Genomic DNA, 21,023 nt, shown 5'->3' on the forward strand with positions numbered 1-21,023 from the left:
TTCACTCTCCAGCCTCCGCGCTGCCAAGATTCGTTTTCAGAAGAGGCATCTCCTCACCTTGGCTGAGCAGCGGTGGAATTCAACGAAACTCCATGACGGTTGGACGAAGCACGCACTTTGATTGATACTTTAGCACTACTTAGAGGCCTTCGACCTCCGGCTGCCGCAGCTCCTTGTCTCCGCCTCCGAGTTCCATCGAAATTCAATTTTCGGGCGAAATGCATTTCTGTGGATTCATCAATCTTTATCCCCCCAGCCCTCGCCGGGGCCTTAGTCATCCAAAAAGCTTATTTCCTGCGGCGATTCGGAGTTTTCAAGCCTGCGGCGCTCATTACGCGACAGCAGGAGAGTTTCTCCGGGAGGGGTCGCGGCCGGGCTAATGTCCGGCCGGCGGACGGCCCACCACTTGACGCGGCCTAGACTTGACTTCGGCCCGAATGGAACCCGGCATCGGGCTGATTTCGTATGCCGTTAGGCGACCCAATGTAATTATTCAATACATATTACGTGCCTCGCATGCCAAGCACCACGCCCACTCCCGCCCCCCAAAGCAACAACGTGTGTGAACGGGCCTGTGTGTGTGTGTGCGAGCCTTCGCAGAGCTTTCCACTTGCGCTTCATTAGAATATGTTTGTATCTGCCGTGAGTCCGTCTGAGCCGTCTTCCGCCTCCCTCTGTTGTCCCCCGCTTTGGACGCACTTTTGCAATTTATTAAGCATTTTATGGCGCCCCAAGGCGTACTTGCCGCCAGCCAACTGCTCCTCACACAGGGCCCACGAAAGCTTGCAGAATTTGGAAATCCTGAGGCTGGAGAGGCTGGAGCAGGGGGAGGGCGCAACCGCATTGCTAAAGAGCAGGACAATTAAAGGTGGCATAGGTGGATTGGGGTTTGAACAGCCAACCACCGAGAAGTCACTTGGAATTTCCATGAAATGGTTATTTAATTCGAAATGGAACTGTTTTTCAAGGACATAGGGTGGACTTTGATCCATTCGTGCGTGCAAGAGCTCACTTTTAGTTTTGTCAGGGAAGTGCAGGGCATACATATAGATATACACACATATATGGGGAATAGTTCTCAGTCATCATTTGTAGATTCGGGGAATTCTATTACCGACAGTTTTCGAAAGTTTCAATCAGGAAAAGTTACTTAAAGGACAATGTACATATGTATGTAACCTTAAAAAACTAGACTCTGGTTGGACATTTTCCACACTTTACAGAACTAATTTCAAACTTTTCCCTGGAAGAGGCCTGTAAAAAGCGCAGCAAGTGTGCATTAACACCATCGACAAAGCGGCCCAAACACCAGCAAACGCTAACACCAACATGTTTGCCGAGAAAAAGACGGAATTGACAGAGCAAACGGGACAGCAGATGGCCGGGAATACCAACAATGTCAAATCAAACGGGAGTGGGGGAGTCCCAGCCAGAAAAGATGGAATTGTGGATGCCCAGCAGGCGGTGCGTTTTTATGTCGACGACGAGGTCGGCAGCGCAGTGCTGCCCGCAGCTGTGATTTCATGTTGTTGTATTTGTATTTGTTCCCGGCAAACAAAGCGGTCCCTCCCCGACCGACTCACTCGCTTCCCGAAACTAGTCTGCTCCGGAGGATTTTGGAATTGTTAATGGAATATATTCCAAATAGACACACCATATAGCCGCGCCAAGCATCTACAGCAAACATCAATTACAACTATCCCGGAAGAGGTGTCGAGTGTTTGGCCATCCAAAGCGACTTTCGATGTATCCACTGCAGTTGAGAGGGCTAAGCGGTCCAGTATGGCTTATTTTCGATTTCTATCTTTAAAAGTAAAATCAAACAGCTCCACGGATTTCCATGATATCTCCTTACGTTCTTTCTTGGTTCAAGTTCGCTAAAAATTGTAGAATTATCTACTAAGAAACAAACGAAACAACACACGCGCAAATATAAGTGGAAGCGTCTTCTAATTCTATTGACTGATAGGATTACTCAACATACATACATACATATGTATGCTACAGGTGCTAAAAAAAATACTGAGCTAATGAAGGTATTAGCATAAAAAAGCACAATGTGTTCATTATAACGGTATTGGGAACGGTTTAGGTATTAGCCTAAACTTAAACCTCAATAAGGATCCCCTCCACATTGCACATTTATACACTTCATATAATATAAACTATTATATGTAAAACATTTCTGTATACATAAGTTTATATATTTTTCACATAATATATAAACATAGTAAAAAAATAAAAACCGGTAGAGATCTTCCATGAGAAAATCGTTTAACCCTCCTCAAAATATAATAATATTCATTCTATTGAGTAAAACGATGTTTATTTAATCCAGAGTTATATCTTCCCAAGGTTGTCTTTACTCTTCTGAAGGCATTTGTTGTGTATTTTCCTCTTTGTAAAAAATAGTCCTGATCCAAAAATGTTCATTATTCGTTTTTTTACCTACAGAAACTACAGATAACTACAGATCCTACAGAACTTATAAATATCCAAAGAATATCGTTTCTTTTGAATATCCTGTAATCTGTAGTATGTTAATGTGGGTTACACTTCAGACTTCGAAATAACCCATTTATAAAGGTCTTAAAACTGAAAATTTGTAACATCTCTTAGCCTCCACATACCCTTAAATATCATTACAACCTTAAAACCTTAAACCTTAAATATCATGGTACATACATACATATGTAGGTGTCGAACCGCATGCCTTAGAGACAAATTTAGTAGCGAGGCTCGCGAGGGGGTACAATATAAAGCCGAGGAATACATACATTCGGTGTGTTTATTGTAACACTAAGTAGAAAAAAACCTATTGTCGAATTCGAATTCATGGCATATGGTTACTGGGCTTATCCCATTTTTGTAGTATTTTTAACTTTTCTCTACACATCGAGTTTTTAATACTTCTTTGGTAACTCAACTCAACTCTGTATCAATTATGAGGCTGTTGCAGCTTTTCTTCTTACTCTTTTTTTCTGTAAGCCCTGGGCCCTAAGCCCATGCTCAGACCCAGTTCCAGATCCAGTTCCCTGTCCAGGTCCAGCTCCTGGTCCGCGTTCGCATCCGATACCATGTCCGGGTCTTCGCAAAGCAAGAAGTAAGCAGAATCCAAATTGCGTGTGCAAACAGGGCTGAGCTGCAGCTTCATTAGCGAGGGTTGTTCAGGACAAACACACCACACTCACACACACACGAGGGTACACACACGAAGCACATACATGTGTGTTATTATTATTTTCTTTATTGTTTAGCGCGTTATAATTGGGGTGCCACGAGGGGGGGTCCAGTCAGGCGGGATATTCATATGTGAGCACAAGCACCATACATGCACACGTACCACTGAACCGGAGCACAATGTTTTCATTCGCCCGGAAGACCTATTTTCTGTTTACTCAGTTCCACGCTCAGGCTGCAGGTTGAGTCTGCAGTCCAGTGTTTGTCTTGAGAATTTGGCCATTTGGTAACCTACGGAGGTCCGTGATGGTAAATTGAGACATTTGGACCAGGTCTGATTGTATCCGTAACTCTTTTTATTTACCTTTGAGTCTTTAAAATATCGCACCTAATACCATGCATGGTCGTTTAAGTAGGTGACGAATTACACTTATACGGTCGTTGCAGACCAAATAATTTTTTCCTTTGTGTGTTTTTCCTTTAAAATGATTCAAATGATTCTTCAATATTTCCTCTCTTATTACCATATACTTTGATAAGATACTATACGATACGATACTATAAGATACTTTATACTATACGATACGAGTACCGGGTTTAAGTATCACCAACAACTTCCATTATCATACTCGCAAAGGTCGAAAGCAGGTTAATATCTGAATACTCGATACATGAATAATCTCCACGACTAATGAAACAAAATGCTATAGCATCAATTTCAATTGTCAATTCTAGTGTAAAATAATCTTCCAGAAAGAACCAAATTAGCAGACTGAAACCCAAATCAAATAATAGACACACGTCCTGGCCATAACTTATAATGGATGGGCTCACACTGGTCCTCAAGTCCGCCACCCTCTCTGCCGAGAAACGTCTTGGCTGTCAAAAACAGTTTGTAATATATGAAAATATGCCCCAGCCAATACATATATCAAAACTGACGTTAAAACATACATTGTATATGCCGAGGGTGGGGCTGAACCCAAAACCCTTTTCTCGGTTCCTATTTCTGGTGTATTGAGTGGTTAAAAGCGTATGAAATTTATGCAGATTATAGAATTTCCTTGAAAGTGTTGAAGGTAAAACCTGAAATATTACTGGGGGTTTTTTTTGGGATGGTGCTCAGAGAATAAGAGCCATGTTGGTAGTATCCTGATGATATGAGTTCCCATCAAACTTTTCATAACTTCTTCCAATGAAAGGAGTCAGTTTAGTACATGTTTCTGACAATTTCTAAATAGACAAGACCAGGGATTTATGCGGAAAATTAAATATTTTTACACGCCACTCAGAATGGGAGAAAAACGTCTAAATAATTAGATAAACCTTTGAGCTCGACGAGGCAAGCCAGCGAGAAGAAAAGAAAGTAAAACGCAGTCAAGCCACAAGGGGAGCGATGCCGTACTCCTGCCAAGAGGGAGGAGTACGTGACCATAACATGAACTGCTGCCACCGACCTCCAGCAACCTTCATCTCCCAGCCATCCCTAGTCGCCCGCCTCCTTCACTGACTTCACTTTGCTGCCATTTGCGGGTTCAACGCCGAGAGACGACGACAAACAGGAAATATTTAACGTGCCAACAACAACAGCCAAATAACGAAAAAGAAAATCTAACTCCTGCCGAAGTTCTAGTCCAAGTTTAAATATTAAAACAAACACTAAAAAATATACATATGAGACAATATCACATGCATACCATGTACATAAATGTACCATGTACCATACACACAATCTATGAATATTAAAAAACGATCGAAGGATTTTTCGCAAAAGGATTCTCTGATACTTACTCAATGTTTACTCGTATAAAAGCGTATAATATATAAAATAGTTTAATCAATTTTAAACTTAAAATTGCTGTTTACATATTTTTTAATTATTATTAATTGTTTTCATAATAAAACGCACCATCACTAAATTCATATTTACAAAAAAAAAACAAATACGGGCACAAAAAAGGACCAACACTTTCGTCTCTTTTTTATGTTCTTTCTGAGCACTCGTGTCGGCTCGCCCTTCGTTCAGTCCTGTTCGTGCTTAGCCGGCGGACTCGTAAAAGAGCGAACCAGAGAGAATATCCCATTATGAGAGCCAACAGCTGTTTGTTCTTCCCTACTTTGATGTTTTTCCCTTCAACTTTCGTGTCCAATTTCTTCCAAGGTCATTTTCTCTTCGACTTTCCAACGCGACGGACGTTGCAGCGCGGACCGCAGAATCGGAGTTGAAAAAAAGGCACGGTTCAGGTCGCTGATGGTGTATAGTGCCCCGTCGGACGTCGGAGTGTTTGTGTGGATAATTAAAGCAACAAAAACAACGCCAGAGCCAGAGCTTGGTTTAACAGATAGCCGAAAACAAAATGCTTTAAGACCGAGATTAAAGTTGAAGGCCAGCTCTGCGGCTAGCGTCATAGTTTGAGTTCAAGATTGAGTTTGAGTGAGTGAAAAAGTGGAAAAGCGGAAAACGGAAGACGGTGCGGAGCCCTGCCTTTGGATATACGAATTGGATAGCTGGTTTTCGATAAATGTTAGTATACCGACGAAAAGGCCTCAGATCGCCAGCGCCATCGCCTCACAAAAGGCATAAGCTAGGGACAGCATGTACATAAAATATCATGCCGGCGCACCGCTTGCATTTTTAGTTTCGCGAACTATTACAGCATGCTTTACATTCCGTTTACATCACGTGTTAAATAACTGCTGGCTGTCACTGTTTGCGGCCGTGTTGTTGTTTCCCCAAGCAAATATGCAATGATTTTTTGCCCACCGCCCCCTCAGTGTTTTCATTCATGCCTTGCAGAGGAGAGTGTGCGGCCGTGTGGGAGGGGGCGGTGCTGGATACACACACCCCAACCACTCTCTCGCACGCACACACTCGCCTCGGCCAACAAAGGCAACTTCTGGCGGAAGTGGAAGTTGCCTCCGTGCTGCGGGAGTGTGCGTGTGTATCTAATGGGATTTTCTAATAAAATTTAAATTGTTGTCGTTTTTGCTGGGCGCCTTTCTATGAATTTAAAATGTCCCGTGTGTGCTCGAATAGAGTCCACAAAGCCTTGCTTACGGCTGCCAAATTAAATAGAGTGCATAATTTAACAATCAACTGTACCTCGACATTAGGTTATAACTAATACTGACTCTAAAAAAAAGAGTCTGAAAGTGACTTTTGATACAGTTTAGTAAGCCCCTCCTGAAATGGTCCCAACTACTAGGCATCTCTTGGAAAGTTCCGCCGGTGAAACACTTTTTATCAAAAGCTACTAAAATGATGTGAACATAAATTGGCATTGTACATTAATTGTCTTATTAATTAAGTGTCAATTGATTGGCTAGTGAGTTCCCTTCATAGAATACATTTTTATCGAAAATAGTAGGGCTTTCAAGAATAAATGGCCGAATAATTACAAAATATAAATTTTCTTTAATATCTTATGTGATTTCTTATAAAATACTTGATAAAATCATTGTTTTATGATTAATGGGATAAAATGGTTTTGAAACTTAAACTCTATGTATTTTTTTAAGCGGTTACAATGAAAAATCTTCAAATCGGGAATTAACTCGTGTTTTATCCTTAATTTATCAACTTAAATTGTAAATTTAAGAAATAACTAATTTGTTTCAAAACAATTAATATATTTCTACCTTAAACTGTTTCCGATTTCGAAAATAATTTCGAAAGTAAAGCCCAAGCCTATATTTATATAGCTTAACCTCCAGCTAAGTTATTATTTTTAATGGATTTCCAAAAACATCTAGGTTTAAAGGTTTTAGGTAGTTTAAATCTCATTTTGGTAAACAATTTGAACTTGGTATTAAGTTCCGTAGTAGAGCTGCAAGTACGTAATTTTTAAATTAAAATTTATCAAATTTAAAATGGAATTTACAATAATTTCCAAACAACGGAATACCAAATCAGCAACAGAGCATAGGATCTTGAAAACCCTTAAGCGTTTCTCAAACGCTTGCTTCCTTCAGAAGGAATTTGAAAGTAGACCCTGCGAATAAAGCGAAAAGGTAATTTATTTTTGGTCAGTTCGTTTACCCCGAGAGCAGCGAGAATACGGGCAGGGCAGGCAGACGGAGGCTGTTAACATCAATCTGCCGTAATAAGCTTATCACACAAGAACAACAGCCGCCGTAATCTGTGAGATCTCCGAGGGTAGTCAAATATACATAAAGTATAAAATATTTTCATTCCATGTGTTTTACTCGGTTTTATGTTCGCCTTGCGAGGCAGTGAGTCGGGTCCCAGCCCTAGCTATGAGAACTATAATAATCTTAATAAATCCAAAACAAGCCCCAATAAATAGGCTTTGTTACTTAATAATAAATAGGCTTTGTTACTTTGTTAATAAGAAATAATCATTTTGACCATTTGTTTCAACCATTTATTTAAAATATTTTGTCTTTTCTTATTATTGAAAATCTTTTTCAAATTCAAAAATATTTTTCATTATAAAATCATTGTTAAAAGCTATTTTCATTTTCCAAAAACGCTTGTAAACTTTAAAAGTATATGTTACCAACCAAAATGTTACCAACCCGAGCTCTACTCAAAAACAAATACTAGGGCAAAAGTTTTTCCAAATTCCAGGAACTAGCCCTGCATTTTCCAAACATCGGATAGTTGTTGTGGTTCCACCTCTAGTATTTAGGAACAAGACTGAAGGAAAACACGTTTTTAGTTCTAGAGCTGATTAGTTTGCCCCGGGGACGGTCAGTAGAGCAATCCCTGAAAAACACCATGGAATATCTCTCGTGCACTCGGATCGGTTTTGGCGGTTGAGTGTGTTTGTGTGTGTATACACACACTTGAGCTAGCTACCTGAAACAGAAGTTTTCCTGCATTAGGTTGCACGCGGACCGACAATCAGAAAGAAAGATACAGAAAGAAGAATAGAAGGGCCCTGCTTATTTCAGCATTTGCTTTTCTTGCTTCGGGGAATTTTATGCATTGTATCTAGTATTTTAACTGCATTGTTTCATTTAAATAAAGTTCCTAAAATTATAATCACTGAATGGAAGAAAAAATGCTCAAATGTTTTTTCTTGCTCATCGTAATCCCCTGCATTTTTTGTTTACTTTATGCTTTCGTTTATCGACCCGTTCGTGTGTTTGTGGGCTACATATGTATGTATGTATTAAAGACCTTTATTTATTTAGTTAATTTATAAATATCTTTAAATAAATAATTAATATTTATTTCATATACATATTTATGTGTACATTTAAAACAACGTGAGTGTTAAATCCATATAATATAAATATTATAACATATATCTTTTAATACCCTTGCAGGGAGTTGTGAAGAAACTGGAAAAAAAAAAACTTAACAGCTGTAAAAGTCTCTATGAAATACATGTAGAAAGTTGAATATCTTTTACAAGTAGATACGAACCTCATGTCAAGTTTGTTTTTGAAAAATTAGACGGATAATTTTAACATTTTAAAATATCTCTCTGATTTCACATCAGAGAGAGAGAGAAAAAATGTTAATAACATTTTAATTTTTCGTCTTTTTCGCACAGTAGGTGCAAAAAAGTCGCGCGCGTTTTTTCTGCACCTACTGTGCGAAAAAGACGAAAAATCGTGCGAAAGAGATGGAACAGACAAAATTCTGTCTGTGAGTGATGACACTTTCCTGAGGTGAATTTCCCAGCTGCCAACGGCTCTGTTAGAGTTAACAGTTGAGCCCCGCAAGTATCGATATATATAGTATCGATATATACATACATATGTACGTGGTGCGCTCTCCAACACTGCCAAGCAAATAAACAACCGAAGAAAAAAGAGAGAGAAAAAAAAAACAACTGAAGAGTATAAAAAAAGACTAAAAGCATAAACACAAACAAATTGGAGGTGCGGAAACAATGTAATGGTCGGTGTTGATGAATTAAAAGTGTCGAGGAAGCACTTTTCGGAGAGGCGACCCCTTAGACACTGATTTCCGCTGGCTCTGATCCAAGGTGTGGCTGCATTCAAGTGTCTCACATGCAAGCGATGTAACCAATGTGCAGGAGTCCTTCACAGGGCCTAATCCCCATAAGCTAGATACTTATATATTGCTTCCCTTGGTTGATAACACCTGTACTTATCTCCCTTTCCGTCTCCTTCTCTTTCAGCGGCGTTGCCACCTCGCTGAGCTGCGCCGATTCTAGCACGGGCTCCAGTGAGGATGCGTCCGAACCAGGCTCCCCGTACAGTGCGCACTCGCAACTGAGCGACCCTGATCCGCTGACCAAGATGCCCCCCCAAATCCTCGGCAACAGCACCGCCAGCGGCGCAGCAGCGGCCTCCACGACCTCCCCCAGCAGCACTACACAGGTCTCAGGTTCTTCCCTCCATCAGAATCCCGGCCAGAGCCACACCAGCGTCAAACTGGCGACCCCAACGACACCCCAGCGGAGCGTTAACCCCAGCATCCTGCCCACTCTCCAGTGGCCGTGGAACACCAGCCTGGGCAGCACCTCTACCGCCGTACCCGCCTCCACGGCAAACAAAAACAAGCGTTCGGCGGGCGGTTCTGGAGCGACAGTGGGAAGCGTTGGGGGAGATGGAGCCATTGGAAATACTGGAGCTGGGGCAGCGTCAGCCAAGAAGGCCCGCAACGACTTGCCTGGAGCCTCTGATGCAAGCAAAAGACTGAAGGCGGCCGCTCTGGAGGAGTCGCAGACCAAGATCACGGGCTTTTTCAAGTCGCAGATGAAGCCCACGCCGGGCGGCGGAAAGCTGTCTCCTCAGCCGGGCCAGCAGAGCAGTCCGGCCAACACGCTCACGATGAGCACGCCCGAGACCACTGCCTCGTTGAACAAGTACTTCAACATCCTTTCGCAGCTCAAGGAGCAAAAGCAGCAGCAGCAGCAGCAACAACAACAGCAGCAGAAGCCACAGCAGCAACTGCAACCAGCAAGCAAGCCAGTGGCAGCATCCACACCAGTGACGCCAACGCCGCCAGCGCCTGCTGTCACTGCCAGCCCAAGCCTGCCGGTGCCGGCGCTCAAGAAGATTGAACGGAGCACGAAGCAGCCAGCCAAGATTGCCCAGGTGGCGCCCAACCTACGCAAGACGCCAAGCAGCAGCTCGTCGGCCAGCTCCTCCTCTTCGTCGGGCAGCTCGTCAAATGGCTCCAATACGGGCAAGTCGCCGGCCAAGAAACACGTGGCCATCGCACCCCGCACGCCTGAGATGAAGCAGCAGCAGCAGCAGGGCAAGGCGGCCATGGTCTACCGGCCACCAGGCACGATGTCCAACCTAAAGCAGAAGCAGATCTCGCAGCCAGCTTCTGTGAGTGTCGCTGCGCCTGCTCCTGTTCCTCCTCCGCCCACTACCACCGCCCCGCCCAACCCAACGCTCTACCAGCTGCCCATGCAACTGCCCAATCTAGTCCAGCTGCCGCCCCAGTTGGCGGCCGCTGCAAACATCATGCAGCTCAACAACGTGGCCAAGGCGGCGGTGGCAGCGGCGGCCAATAACAACGCCGCCGCCCAGGCAGCCCAGGCCGCTCAGGCTGCCGCAGCCCAGTACTTCCTGAACGGGACCGTTTTTAAGCTGCAGCAGGTGACAACCGCTACCACGACGACTGCCACCACAGCCACGGCGGCGGCCTCGACAGGCAATCCCTTTGGGCTGTTGAGCGCCACCGAGCTGCAGGATCTGATCATGAAGCAGCAGCAGATGCAGTTGCAGCAGCAACAGGCGGCGGTGGCGGCGGCCGCCAAGGCTCCGGGCAACACCTCAAACTTCCAGGAGCTCTTCCAGCAGCAGATTGCCGCTATTGCCGCCCAACAACAGCAGCAACAGCAGCAGCAGCAGGTCGTCACTCAGCAGCAGCAGCTGCAGCGTCTGGTCCAGAGCGGAGCAGGAGCAGCTGCAGCCCAGCCCGTGTTCATGGCGACCCCGGCCGGGCTCCTGCTCAATGCCGCCAGCCTACCCGCGATGCTAGCCGCCGCCATTGCCGCCAACAACCAGCAGCAACAGCAGAAGGTAGCTGCCTCCCTGGCGCTGCAGCAGCACCCGCAGCAGCAGCAAGCGTTGCCCGCCCTACAGCCGATACCAGCCCTGAGCTCCATCTTCGAGCCGTCGGCCGAGCAGCAGCAGCAGCTGCAGATGCAGCAGCAACAACTGGCCCAGCTGCTGTTGTCGAACCAGCAGCACCAGCAGCAGCAGCAACTCATCACTGCCACCCAGCCACCCCCACTGGCTGCCACGAACAACACTGCCAACAACACCACTGCCAACAACAGCAACAACCTCACTGCCTCGAATAACTTAAGCAACTTACAGCCCCAACAGCCGCAGCGCGCTATCATCAAGCCGCCGCTGCACAGCTCCACGCAGCCACCCCCACTGGTGACCATATCCTCGGCGCCAGCTCCCGCCCAAACTGCTACGGTCTCAGCCGCGCCAGCAGGCAAGAGGGCCGTGCCAGCGGCTAAGCCTTACCAGAAGCGGATGGCCGCCAAGGGCAGCGGCAAGTTCCCATCCGGAGTGGGTGCTGCTCCCATCATAGCCACGCCGACCACGCCACCGCCTCTGGTGCCCACGTCGGCCACCAAGGAGCTGGGTCAGCTGCGCAAGAGCACGGAGCGCCTGCAGGCAGCAGCCCCAGGAGGATCTGCAGCCACTGTAACTGCGGCATCCGCCCTCATTTCGGTGACAGGTTGGTATCGAATTTAGCCTTCGATCTGTCATGAGACTCTTATTGAAATCCCTTCCCCCCTCTGTATGTATTTCAGGATGCTCAGGAACCACTGCATCAGCCACATCCACGCCCACGCCTCCGCTGGTGAGCATCGCTCCTTCGAAGCTGACGCCCACACTGAGCATGGCGAAGCAGGGCCAGGCCATGAAGCTGGCCAGCAGCTCGCCCGATCTCTTCGACCTAGTCAAGAACTCGAACAGTGCCATCTGCCAGGCGACCAAGGCGATGCAGCCGCTGACCCCGCTGCCCTTCAGTTCGCCGAGCAGCTGCAGCAACAGCAACAGCGCCAGTGGCAACTGCCTGCGATCCTCGCCAGCGTTGTCCGCCTCGAACTCGTGCACCCTATCGGCCTTCAGCAAGATAAAGACTGAGCCGGTGGAGACGCTGTCCCAGTCCTGCTCAAGAGTATCCTCCTCTGCGCCATCAAGCTCGCCGAAGCCACAGAGCTTTGCCGGGCAGCTGCCCAGGACGAATCTCGACCGGGATCAGGAGGCGGAGGCAGAGTCCGTCAAGCAGGAAATGCTGCCCGACTGCAGCAACAGCAACTCCAACTCAAACTCGTGCAGCAGCAGCTCCAGCTACTCGCACTCCGTCAGTTCGGCGGCAGATCTCTCCCTGGAGGCTTCCACGCCTGCGCCATCGCCCTCGCCCTCCTTGTCGCCCTCAGCATCTCCGTCTGCCGTGGGTTCCCCCTCGCCGGCTGCAAGCAATATAAGCGAGTGCAGTCGACGGGCGCCCAGTCAGACGGACATGCTCAGCGAGTTGGTCACCTCGTCGTGCATCTCCAGTGGCGGCGAAGACTGCTCCCAGACGACGAACTCGCCTCCTCCGCCGCCCCTGCCACTACAGCTGGTCAAAGGCTCGAGCACTCCCGCGCCCACGACTGCTGTCGGTGGTACCAGCAGCAGCAGCAGTAGCGGCAGCAGCAACTACGACGAAGAGGACGACAAGTCGGTGCTCTCCCTGGAGACGCAGCGGACCCACAAGCGGCTGAGAAACCTGCCCACTCCTGAATCGGGGATCGGAGGAAGTCTGAGCAACAGCGAAAGCAGCAACTCGATAGTGGATGCAATGTGAGTATTGAATAGGAATCATCATCCCTAGATTACTAATCGGAATTCCTTTTCGATTGCAGCTCCTCGAAGTCAGTGGGTCCTCCCACTACGGCTGCCAGCAGCAGTAGTGCCGCCTCCGACAGCAATTCCCTGGCCAGCAATGCCCCCTCGCCCGCGTCGCCAGACGAAAACTCCTGCATGGCCACCGCCAGCTGCACGCCCCACACCGTGGTGGACATAGCTCTGGCCGAGGCCTCCAGCAGCGGTCTGCCAAAGAGCGCCATCTCGCCGATCCTGTCGCAACCAAAGACCATTCGATTCCCGGCAGGAGCGGGGGCTGGTGGCAAGGGCGGCAAGCGGCACGACGGCGTCTGCTACTGGGACAAGTGCAACAAGAAACACGAGAGCAACTCCAAGCTGCTGGACCACATGCAGACACACCACGTGAACACCCAGACGGGACCCTTCTCCTGCCTCTGGGTGGGTTGCAAGGTGTACAACAAGGAGTCCTGTTCGCGGCGTTGGCTCGAGCGCCACGTACTCTCCCACGGCGGTTCCAAGCAGTTCAAGTGCATCGTCGATGGCTGCGGCTTGCGGTTCGGCTCCCAGGTAGGTGTCTCCAACTCGAGTCTTCTGCCTCTCGACTTTCCATTAGAGCTTTGCTAATTCTTCTTTCCTCCCACAGCTGGCACTGCAGAAACACGTGAACAACCACTTCAATGCCGCGGACAACGCCAAGGAGAGCACCAGCAAGCGCACCTCCGATCCCCCCGTGCCCAAGCAGCTGCGAAAGAATGGCAAGAAGTTGCGCTACCGCCGCCAGCCCTTCTCAGGTATGTTCAAGCCTCTGTGTTTAGTTTTCGACCATCCTAACCGGCTTTTCAATTGCAGCTCGCATGTTCGACTTCATCGACACGGGCATCATGGAGGGTCTCCAGCACCGACTGCGCCAGATCAGCACGCTCACCAACGGGGCCCAGGCCATCGAGTTCCAGGGCCAGTGCCTGATGCGTCGGCGCAACAGCCAGGGCAACTACGAGTGCTTTGTGCGCTGGTCGCCCCGAGAGATGTAAGAACCAGAAGTCAGTGTTTGCGCATCAGTTTCTAACCGAAAGCCTCTATTCGACAGTATTTCCGACGAGTGGCTGCCAGAGTGTGCGAACCGCACGTGCCAGCACACCAAGGTGCTGCACATCAAGCAGATGCGCCCGGCGGAGAAGACGCGCGTGGACAGCTTGCTCACCACAGCCTTCCGGCTGCGCTACGACGCCCAGCTCTTCGCCGACGACTACAATGTGGACGAACAGCAAGGCGAGGCCAGCGACAGCGAGTGCGAGGAGGAGGAGGACGAGGACGAAGAGGAGTGCGACGGAGGCAGTTCGCGCAGCGCCAGCTGCGAAACCGTGTCCAGCTACCAGCAGGTGCTCAGCATCGCCAAGCTGCACATGCAGCAGCGCCGCAAGCACCCCCGCAAGCCCCCCAAAGCGGTGCCAGCCGCGAGGACGGACCTGGTGACGACGGACGCCCTCGTGCCCATCTAGGTGCCAGGTCGAAAGTATTTTTAAGTAATTAAGCCCAAGCCGAAGCGATAAACGAGTAAACAGTGACAAGTAGGCTAGTTAGAGTAGCAACTAAGTAAGTTAGCACTTATTCATAGAGACACATGTACGCCCCGCTTTGTTCATTTTTGTTTGTTGAACCGCCGTTTAGTTTAGTGAATTCCTCACCACCACGGGTCGGTCCCGGCTCGTCCACCGGTCGTTGTATATATGTGTGTTCCGGTGGAAGTGTTAGTCAGAGTCGGGACCAGCGACCCTCATCGCAGCCCACCCGAGCGCTCTAGCAAACATCCTGATTTAAAGAGTTCTAGCTATAATTTACCCTACATACTTACACTTCGTACAAACACCACTGCCCGAGTGGACAAGACTTGTTCGAGAGGATGATGTAGATCTACTTTAAGTTTAGCTCAGCGTGTAAGACCCTACTTTGTTTTCGTTTCATTGCCCTCATTGTATCCTCATTGTACACCTAGAACTGGCCAAACCTTCCCCGGGGAAGAGCGGAGAACTACGCGCACAACCGAGCAGTTAAACGTAAAGTTAATAGTAAGGTGAGGCGCCGTGGCGCGAAGAACACAAGACTTAAAGCATTTACCGCTACAAGATACAACCACTATTTGTAACCGTTTTGTACTCAACTTGAACAGCAATGCAAGCAGTTATAAGCCTAAGCTAGGTCCCAGAGTACCGACTACCCGTTTAGAGTAACTGGTGCGAACTGCGCCTCTTGACGATCGGCTGCCCCATTTCTAGGGCCCTAGAGTCCTGAACCCTAGAGAGCTCCGAACTGTGTAGATACTGCGGAAGGACGCAGTCTAGGTTCGCCCTAAAGTAAATTTAACTATTCGTTTATAACTTAGCCAAGGCAACTAAGCAAAATAAAGTTATCAAAGAGAATCGGACATGAACCGCCATCACACTTGTTCTTCCCTTTATTTGTATCTGCCGGCAGGAACCCGCTTATGATTTGCATACATATCCGAATGCGAAATTCGAATCAGAATCTGAATCCGAACGCATATAAGCAAAATTCGCCTTAAACCTAACCATATTTCACAATTTCCCATGCCAATGAATTTATACATAAGTGTTTAAAGTAAGTAAACCAAGCCAGAGCCGAGATACGACTAATGATAAATACAGACACGATGAAATGAACTCAACACTGCCAAATGTAATGGAACAACCGAACACAGTTGTTAGGAACGACTGATAGTTTAGTGCAGACTGGAAGGCGCTTCACTCCCACACTAGCCACTAGAGTCCCCCACTTTTGCGAATAGGTTCCCTGTGTTGCAACAGTAGTAGCTCGCTAAGAAGTGTTTATATCAAGTATATCTGAGTGTTGTCTAATTAGAAGCCCGATTAGTTTAGCTGGTAAGGCAGAATCAATATGTGTATGTATCTTCTACCGAAAGTATTTTGAAGAGACTTTTGTATATCTCGATCGCAGCTTGATAGCATAATCTGAAGCAATATCTTTTACGAAAACCGCTGAATAATCTCAGCTGAATCTTCCATTCGGTTCGACGTCTGATGCCTTCGATTAAGAACGACTAAAATGAAAAATCGAAAACTAAGCAAGATAAATATCAAAGAACAAAGAATATAACGAGAAGGGAAAGAAATTCAAATAAAATAAAACTACCTCAAATTTTTGCAAGCATAGAACACAATGAATTTTTCGAGACAAGTTTTCTAAAATGAACAAATACAAATAAACCAAAGGGATCCGAGGAATCGGAACCGAACCACACAAGGGAAGTACATATATACGCGTAGTACACAGAGGAAAAGATACAAGGGGAAAGATACAAGATACAAGAACCGTAGGCTAACACACACACATATTTTGCTAAATTTGGATACAGTCTGTTTAGAATAAGCACAGCTCCGGGAATCGAGTTCGAGTTCGAGTTTCAATTCATTTACCTTCGAGTTCCATTTCGAGGTCGATCCTTAGGAGCGACCCTGACTCTCCCGATCAGATTATCCAGACATGCGTTTGTAAATAGAGGAGTTTACCAGCAAGATACATATATATTCGATATCATAACCATAATTCGTAATGTTAATACTGCAACCGCTTTAATTAATTACAGAGAGTATGGCATTTACCAGGCGTACGTACATAACCATGCAAACCATACATATACATATATACACGTGTATACCCCAGAATGTATTGCTAAACCTAAACTTATTTCAAAGAATGGCCAGATTGGTTTTAGATTCAGTTCTGGCCAGGGTCCCGCAGGGACATCCGACACCACACACCAGCAGAGACAAGAACACAGCCGAACAGCAGCCATGTGGCTTCAGGTGTAACTAATGTAATCAAAAGAATTATATACATATATTATTGAACTCTATATACACAACTTAGTAGAAGACGAACACGAAGAACTTGTAATGCGCTGAGAAATGACAAAATATATGGAAAACAAATACTACTGCGCCTCCGGCTGTTTTATTTTGAAGCCATGGCTGGGCGTTTTAACTTTTCAGATTGAACAGCTCTTCTCTGGGGTCTCTGGGTCGAATAAAATCTGGATCCCTCATAGAAATTATATACTCTCCATCTACATGGCTTGAATTTGTATCCTTATACACAATCATCTTTCCTATCTTCAAATGGGAATCGTAGTAGAAGATGACTAACCAAAAGAACTCGTAATACGTCGAGAAATGAAAAATATATGGAATATAAATAATACTTCGCATTGGAATTTGTATTTGGAAGCCAAGATATGGCATGTTTCTTTTTAAAGAATTTAAGATCGACTTTGGAGATCGAACCCTTTTACCTGGGTGGGGTCTTAATGAGCTTGTCGTGCTTATAACAACCGTCATTTAATTCAATAGCTACAATAATTACACACCATCTATATTCATACTGGATTGTGGAAACTGCAAACACCTCTCTGGAGGGTCTCTGGGTCGAAAAAAACCTGGAGCCCTCTTATACATCCTTCTTATAAATGAACTTTACAATTATTCAATAGCAACAATATTCACGCACCATATTTCATCGAACCTTCCTGGCTATCCTCTTACTGAACACCTTAGTAGAAGAAGGAAATTGGAATCTTAATAGAATGTGTGCTAAAAAATTAAAAATATTTATATGTAAACTAATAATACTTCGCCTTGGTAGTTTTATTATGAAGCCAAGCCATGGCGTTTTTAATTTTTTCGTATTTTAAGATCGACTTTAAAGATCAAACACCTCCTCTCTGAAGGGTCTTTGAATCCCTCTTGGAGAGCCTTCTTATAACTGAACGTATTTTTGCAACACTTTATTGAATATCAACAATATTTACACAGCATCAGCATCTATGTTAATCTTGGATTAAGCCTTTCCGGCTTTACTCTAACTGGAAACCTTTTCTAGCCGCAAGGCGATTTCGTGCTTCGAGGCGATGACCGGACTAGTGGCAGCCCACTGGATCGTCTTGGGGGTCTGGTCGCTCATATGGACCCGGTGGTTGCGCAACAGGTGCACCAATCCCAGTTTCGACTGCAGGAGGCCCAGACGCATTCCGATGCAGTTGCGCGGACCCACTCCGAAGGGCATGTAGGCGTCCATGTTCAGGTTGCTGCGATTGGCGGGGTCGAAGCGCTCCGGGTCGAACTTTTCCGGCTCCGGCCAGTACTGCGGGTCGTGGTGGATGGCCAAGGCGGACACGTATACGGGCATGCCGTGCGGCAGCTCCATGGAGTGGTGCGGCTCCAGGGTGAACCGCTCGCCCTCCTCAGGCTGGGCGCACTGCCGCTCAGCGTAGCCGACGATAGGGTACTTTCGCAAGGTCTCATTAACAACCTGGGAAAGGTAGGGCATCTCCTGGATGCGCTCGTAGCTGATGTGGTCTTCGTCTCCGAAGTAGTCGGTAATCTCCTGGCGCAGGCGGTCCTGGATGGACTCGTTCTTGACCAGCTCGTACAGCGTCAGAGTCATGGTTGAGGAGCTCGTCTCGAACCCTGCCGTTTGAAAGATGGCGGCTTGGGCGACCAGGTAGTCCAGGTCCTTGTACTTGTTCTTCTGGTCAGGGTTGGTTTCCGCTTCCCTCTTCAGAGCCAGCAGAATGTCCACAAGGTCGTTTCTCTTAACGCCCGTCCGTTCGCGTTCGGCCAGGACGTAGTTGATGGTGTTCCGGATGAACTTGGTGGTCTCCTTTGAGAAGAGCTTCACGCGGGCAATGGACACCAAAGCCGGCAGCATGAAGATAATGGTAAAGTCGATCGCCCTGCTCCAGGTCACAGCAAAGATGGCCTGGTTGTGGTGGAAGAATTCGCTCTTGACATTCTTCAACGCGTTGGCCTCCACCCCGAAGGCAATGGTGGCGATCAGGTCGGTGGTGAAGCGGGCGCACAGATTCTTTATTGGAACCGACCCTCCGGCCAATCTGTCAGCACTGTTCTCCAGGTCCTTGCCGATCTGAAAAAGTCATGACAGAGTTTTAAAAACGATATTTTCTTTTTGATATGGAGATACATTTTACAATCTCAAAGATAATAAAACGTTGATAATGCAAATCTTCTATTTTTTTATATGATTGAAGAAAAAAAATACATAATATTGTAAGGTATAATATTATAAGCTATTAAAAGGTAGGCTTAATAGCAATCAAGGTATTATGCAAAATGTTATAGTAAAACAATAAAAGTTAAATTTTAGAAAATTATAAAAGAATTTCGACATTCTCGTTCCCAAGCTATCCTTTTTTATAAAAATAAAATATACTTGTTTTTAAGTAATTAGATAAGTGGCTTTTAAGATTCGTGTATATTATTAAAGAAATACTAATGTAAATACGATAGTAAGAAAACGCAGAAACTATGAAGATACATCTAATAGAGTCTCAAATTTCTAAAATCTATTCAAAGTCGAATATGTTACGATGTTTTGCTAAGTACTGTAGGCAGTTTCTATTTACATATATGTATGTATATGCATATGTCTATATATAATGCATGCAATGAAGAGGGGTGGTTTGAAAACCTGAAAACGTTTACTTTAAACCTGAGATACTAGTTTGCGTAAAACGGACGGACACGCGTCTGTGATTTAATAATATAATAATACATCAATCCGGGAGGGGGCCAAACCGTAAAATATATGCATTTACTTTGTACAGTTCTTATTGGAGTAACTACCCTCTGCATGGACCACCACCTACCCTCTTACCTTGACCATTAGAGGATACATCTGCTTAATCTTGCCAGAGGTGAATACGGGAGAGATCTTGTTGCGCAGCTCCTTCCACTCCGGGCTGCGGGCGAAGAAGAGATTATTGAAGCCGAGGGCATCGTGCGGATCCGTCTGAAGAACGCGGTTGTGGAAGTACTGGAACTTCTTGATCATCACCGTCTTGATCAGGTCTAGATCGCGGACGACCAGGGCCGGCTTGTAGGCCAAGTAGACGCCCACAAAGGGCTCCTTTTCGAAGCCGGGGGCCTCGTGGAACTTCTTGAGTTGCTCGAAAAATGGAACTCGGGCCGTTAGGAACTCTCGGGTGCAGCCCAGGACGGGCAGAGGTTGGATGAACTTGACACCATGGCGCTGCCAGAAGCTGAAGGCTCGCCTCTGCCAAATATAGAAAACGATCGCCAAAGTGGCGATCAACAGAAGAAACTCAGTTGACATAGTGGCAGCTTGAAACGCAAAAAGCTACTAGTATGGTATCACAAACAGGCTGCTTTTAAATGTTTGCCAAAGCTTTTCCAAAAGCAAGCAAAACATCTATTATAGAGGTTCGATCGAAGCGTAGGTTCTCTGCCAATACACATATTTGCGCACTTATCAGATGGCAGACGATCCCCACACTCGAAAAAATGATTAGTTTTAAACTTGTAATAGATTATAATAATACTGATAGATAAAAATAGTGCGGCAATATTTACAAGTGGAATAAAGGGGGTCAAAGGCTATTTCCATCCATGGAATAATTTAATATTAGACAGTTCTGTGTGTTTGCAGTATCACAGCTGAAGATTGCTTCTCCAAGTGTGCACAAGCTTTTGATAAAGTATTTTAAATGCCATTTCATACTCGCCAGGCCGAACGTATTTCGCTTAGGCTTCGTGACTTTGCAAAAAAAGTATAAACAGTTTTTTCAGCTATTGATCGAGTCAGCATTAGTCTCCCAAGCAGGCCGCGAGGAAACCCGCCCGACAAGACTCTCTGTCATTTAGGCTACTTTGCTGGTCAGCCTTATCAACCCCAGAGGTCTGGGTGGCCCCGAAGTCTGCAACATGCGCAGCTAGTGCCTGCTGTATCTACGCTGATTTACTTTAAGAACATAACCAGACCAGCCTTCATCGAACGTCAATTGGTAGAGCGATTTGTTGCCAAATAATTATTGTATAACAAATAATTAGACCCCTAAAGGACTTCACAGAAAACGAAATCCCGTAACCACCATACCAACTAAGTCCTAAACAGATATATTAGGCGAGTCAAATCGGCAATAGTTGAGTTTCTCTCTATTATAATTATATTCAATATCCGGTCCAATGTCTGTCCGT

At 46.2% G+C, this 21,023-nt stretch overlaps 2 protein-coding genes across 6 annotated transcripts in view; one reads left to right on the forward strand and one right to left on the reverse strand.

The window, feature by feature from the left end:
* Nucleotides 1-15,403, forward strand: part of jing (AE binding protein 2 jing) — a 118,054-nt gene extending 102,651 nt beyond the window's left edge. The window contains exons 1-7 of one of the 5 annotated variants that reach the window (XM_017236827.3): nucleotides 5,515-5,704; nucleotides 9,300-11,836; nucleotides 11,913-12,951; nucleotides 13,014-13,542; nucleotides 13,619-13,766; nucleotides 13,825-14,002; nucleotides 14,063-15,403. In XM_017236827.3, the coding sequence (XP_017092316.2) occupies nucleotides 9,421-11,836; nucleotides 11,913-12,951; nucleotides 13,014-13,542; nucleotides 13,619-13,766; nucleotides 13,825-14,002; nucleotides 14,063-14,474 (4,722 nt within the window). In that variant the 5' untranslated portion in view covers nucleotides 5,515-5,704; nucleotides 9,300-9,420 and the 3' untranslated portion in view covers nucleotides 14,475-15,403. Of the gene's footprint in view, nucleotides 1-5,514; nucleotides 5,705-8,894; nucleotides 9,144-9,299; nucleotides 11,837-11,912; nucleotides 12,952-13,013; nucleotides 13,543-13,618; nucleotides 13,767-13,824; nucleotides 14,003-14,062 lie in introns of those variants that run through there. The other 4 variants (XM_070278067.1, XM_070278068.1, XM_070278069.1 and 1 more) reach the window with 4 other exon arrangements.
* Nucleotides 15,404-17,788: 2,385 nt separating this feature from the next.
* Cyp6w1 (Cytochrome P450 6w1) lies at nucleotides 17,789-20,178 on the reverse strand. The gene is made up of 2 exons (XM_017254547.3): nucleotides 19,684-20,178; nucleotides 17,789-18,933 (listed from the first exon to the last, which is right to left on the reverse strand). The coding sequence occupies exons 1-2, from the start codon at nucleotides 20,140-20,142 to the stop codon at nucleotides 17,869-17,871; spliced, it is 1,524 nt and encodes a 507-aa protein (XP_017110036.2). The 5' UTR covers nucleotides 20,143-20,178; the 3' UTR covers nucleotides 17,789-17,868.
* Nucleotides 20,179-21,023: the final 845 nt, after the last annotated feature.

Source organism: Drosophila bipectinata, chromosome 2R (assembly GCF_030179905.1).
Source record: "Drosophila bipectinata strain 14024-0381.07 chromosome 2R, DbipHiC1v2, whole genome shotgun sequence".
Lineage (NCBI taxonomy): Eukaryota > Metazoa > Arthropoda > Insecta > Diptera > Drosophilidae > Drosophila > Drosophila bipectinata.

Excerpts from the sequence above, each read along its gene's own strand:
- Cyp6w1 (XM_017254547.3), bottom strand. The coding sequence starts at position 20,142 with ATGTCAACTGAGTTTCTTCTGTTGATCGCCACTTTGGCGATCGTTTTC. Across the intron at positions 18,934-19,683 it reads TGTATCCTCTAATGGTCAAG|ATCGGCAAGGACCTGGAGAA; the intron begins GTAAGAGGGTAG and ends TGACTTTTTCAG.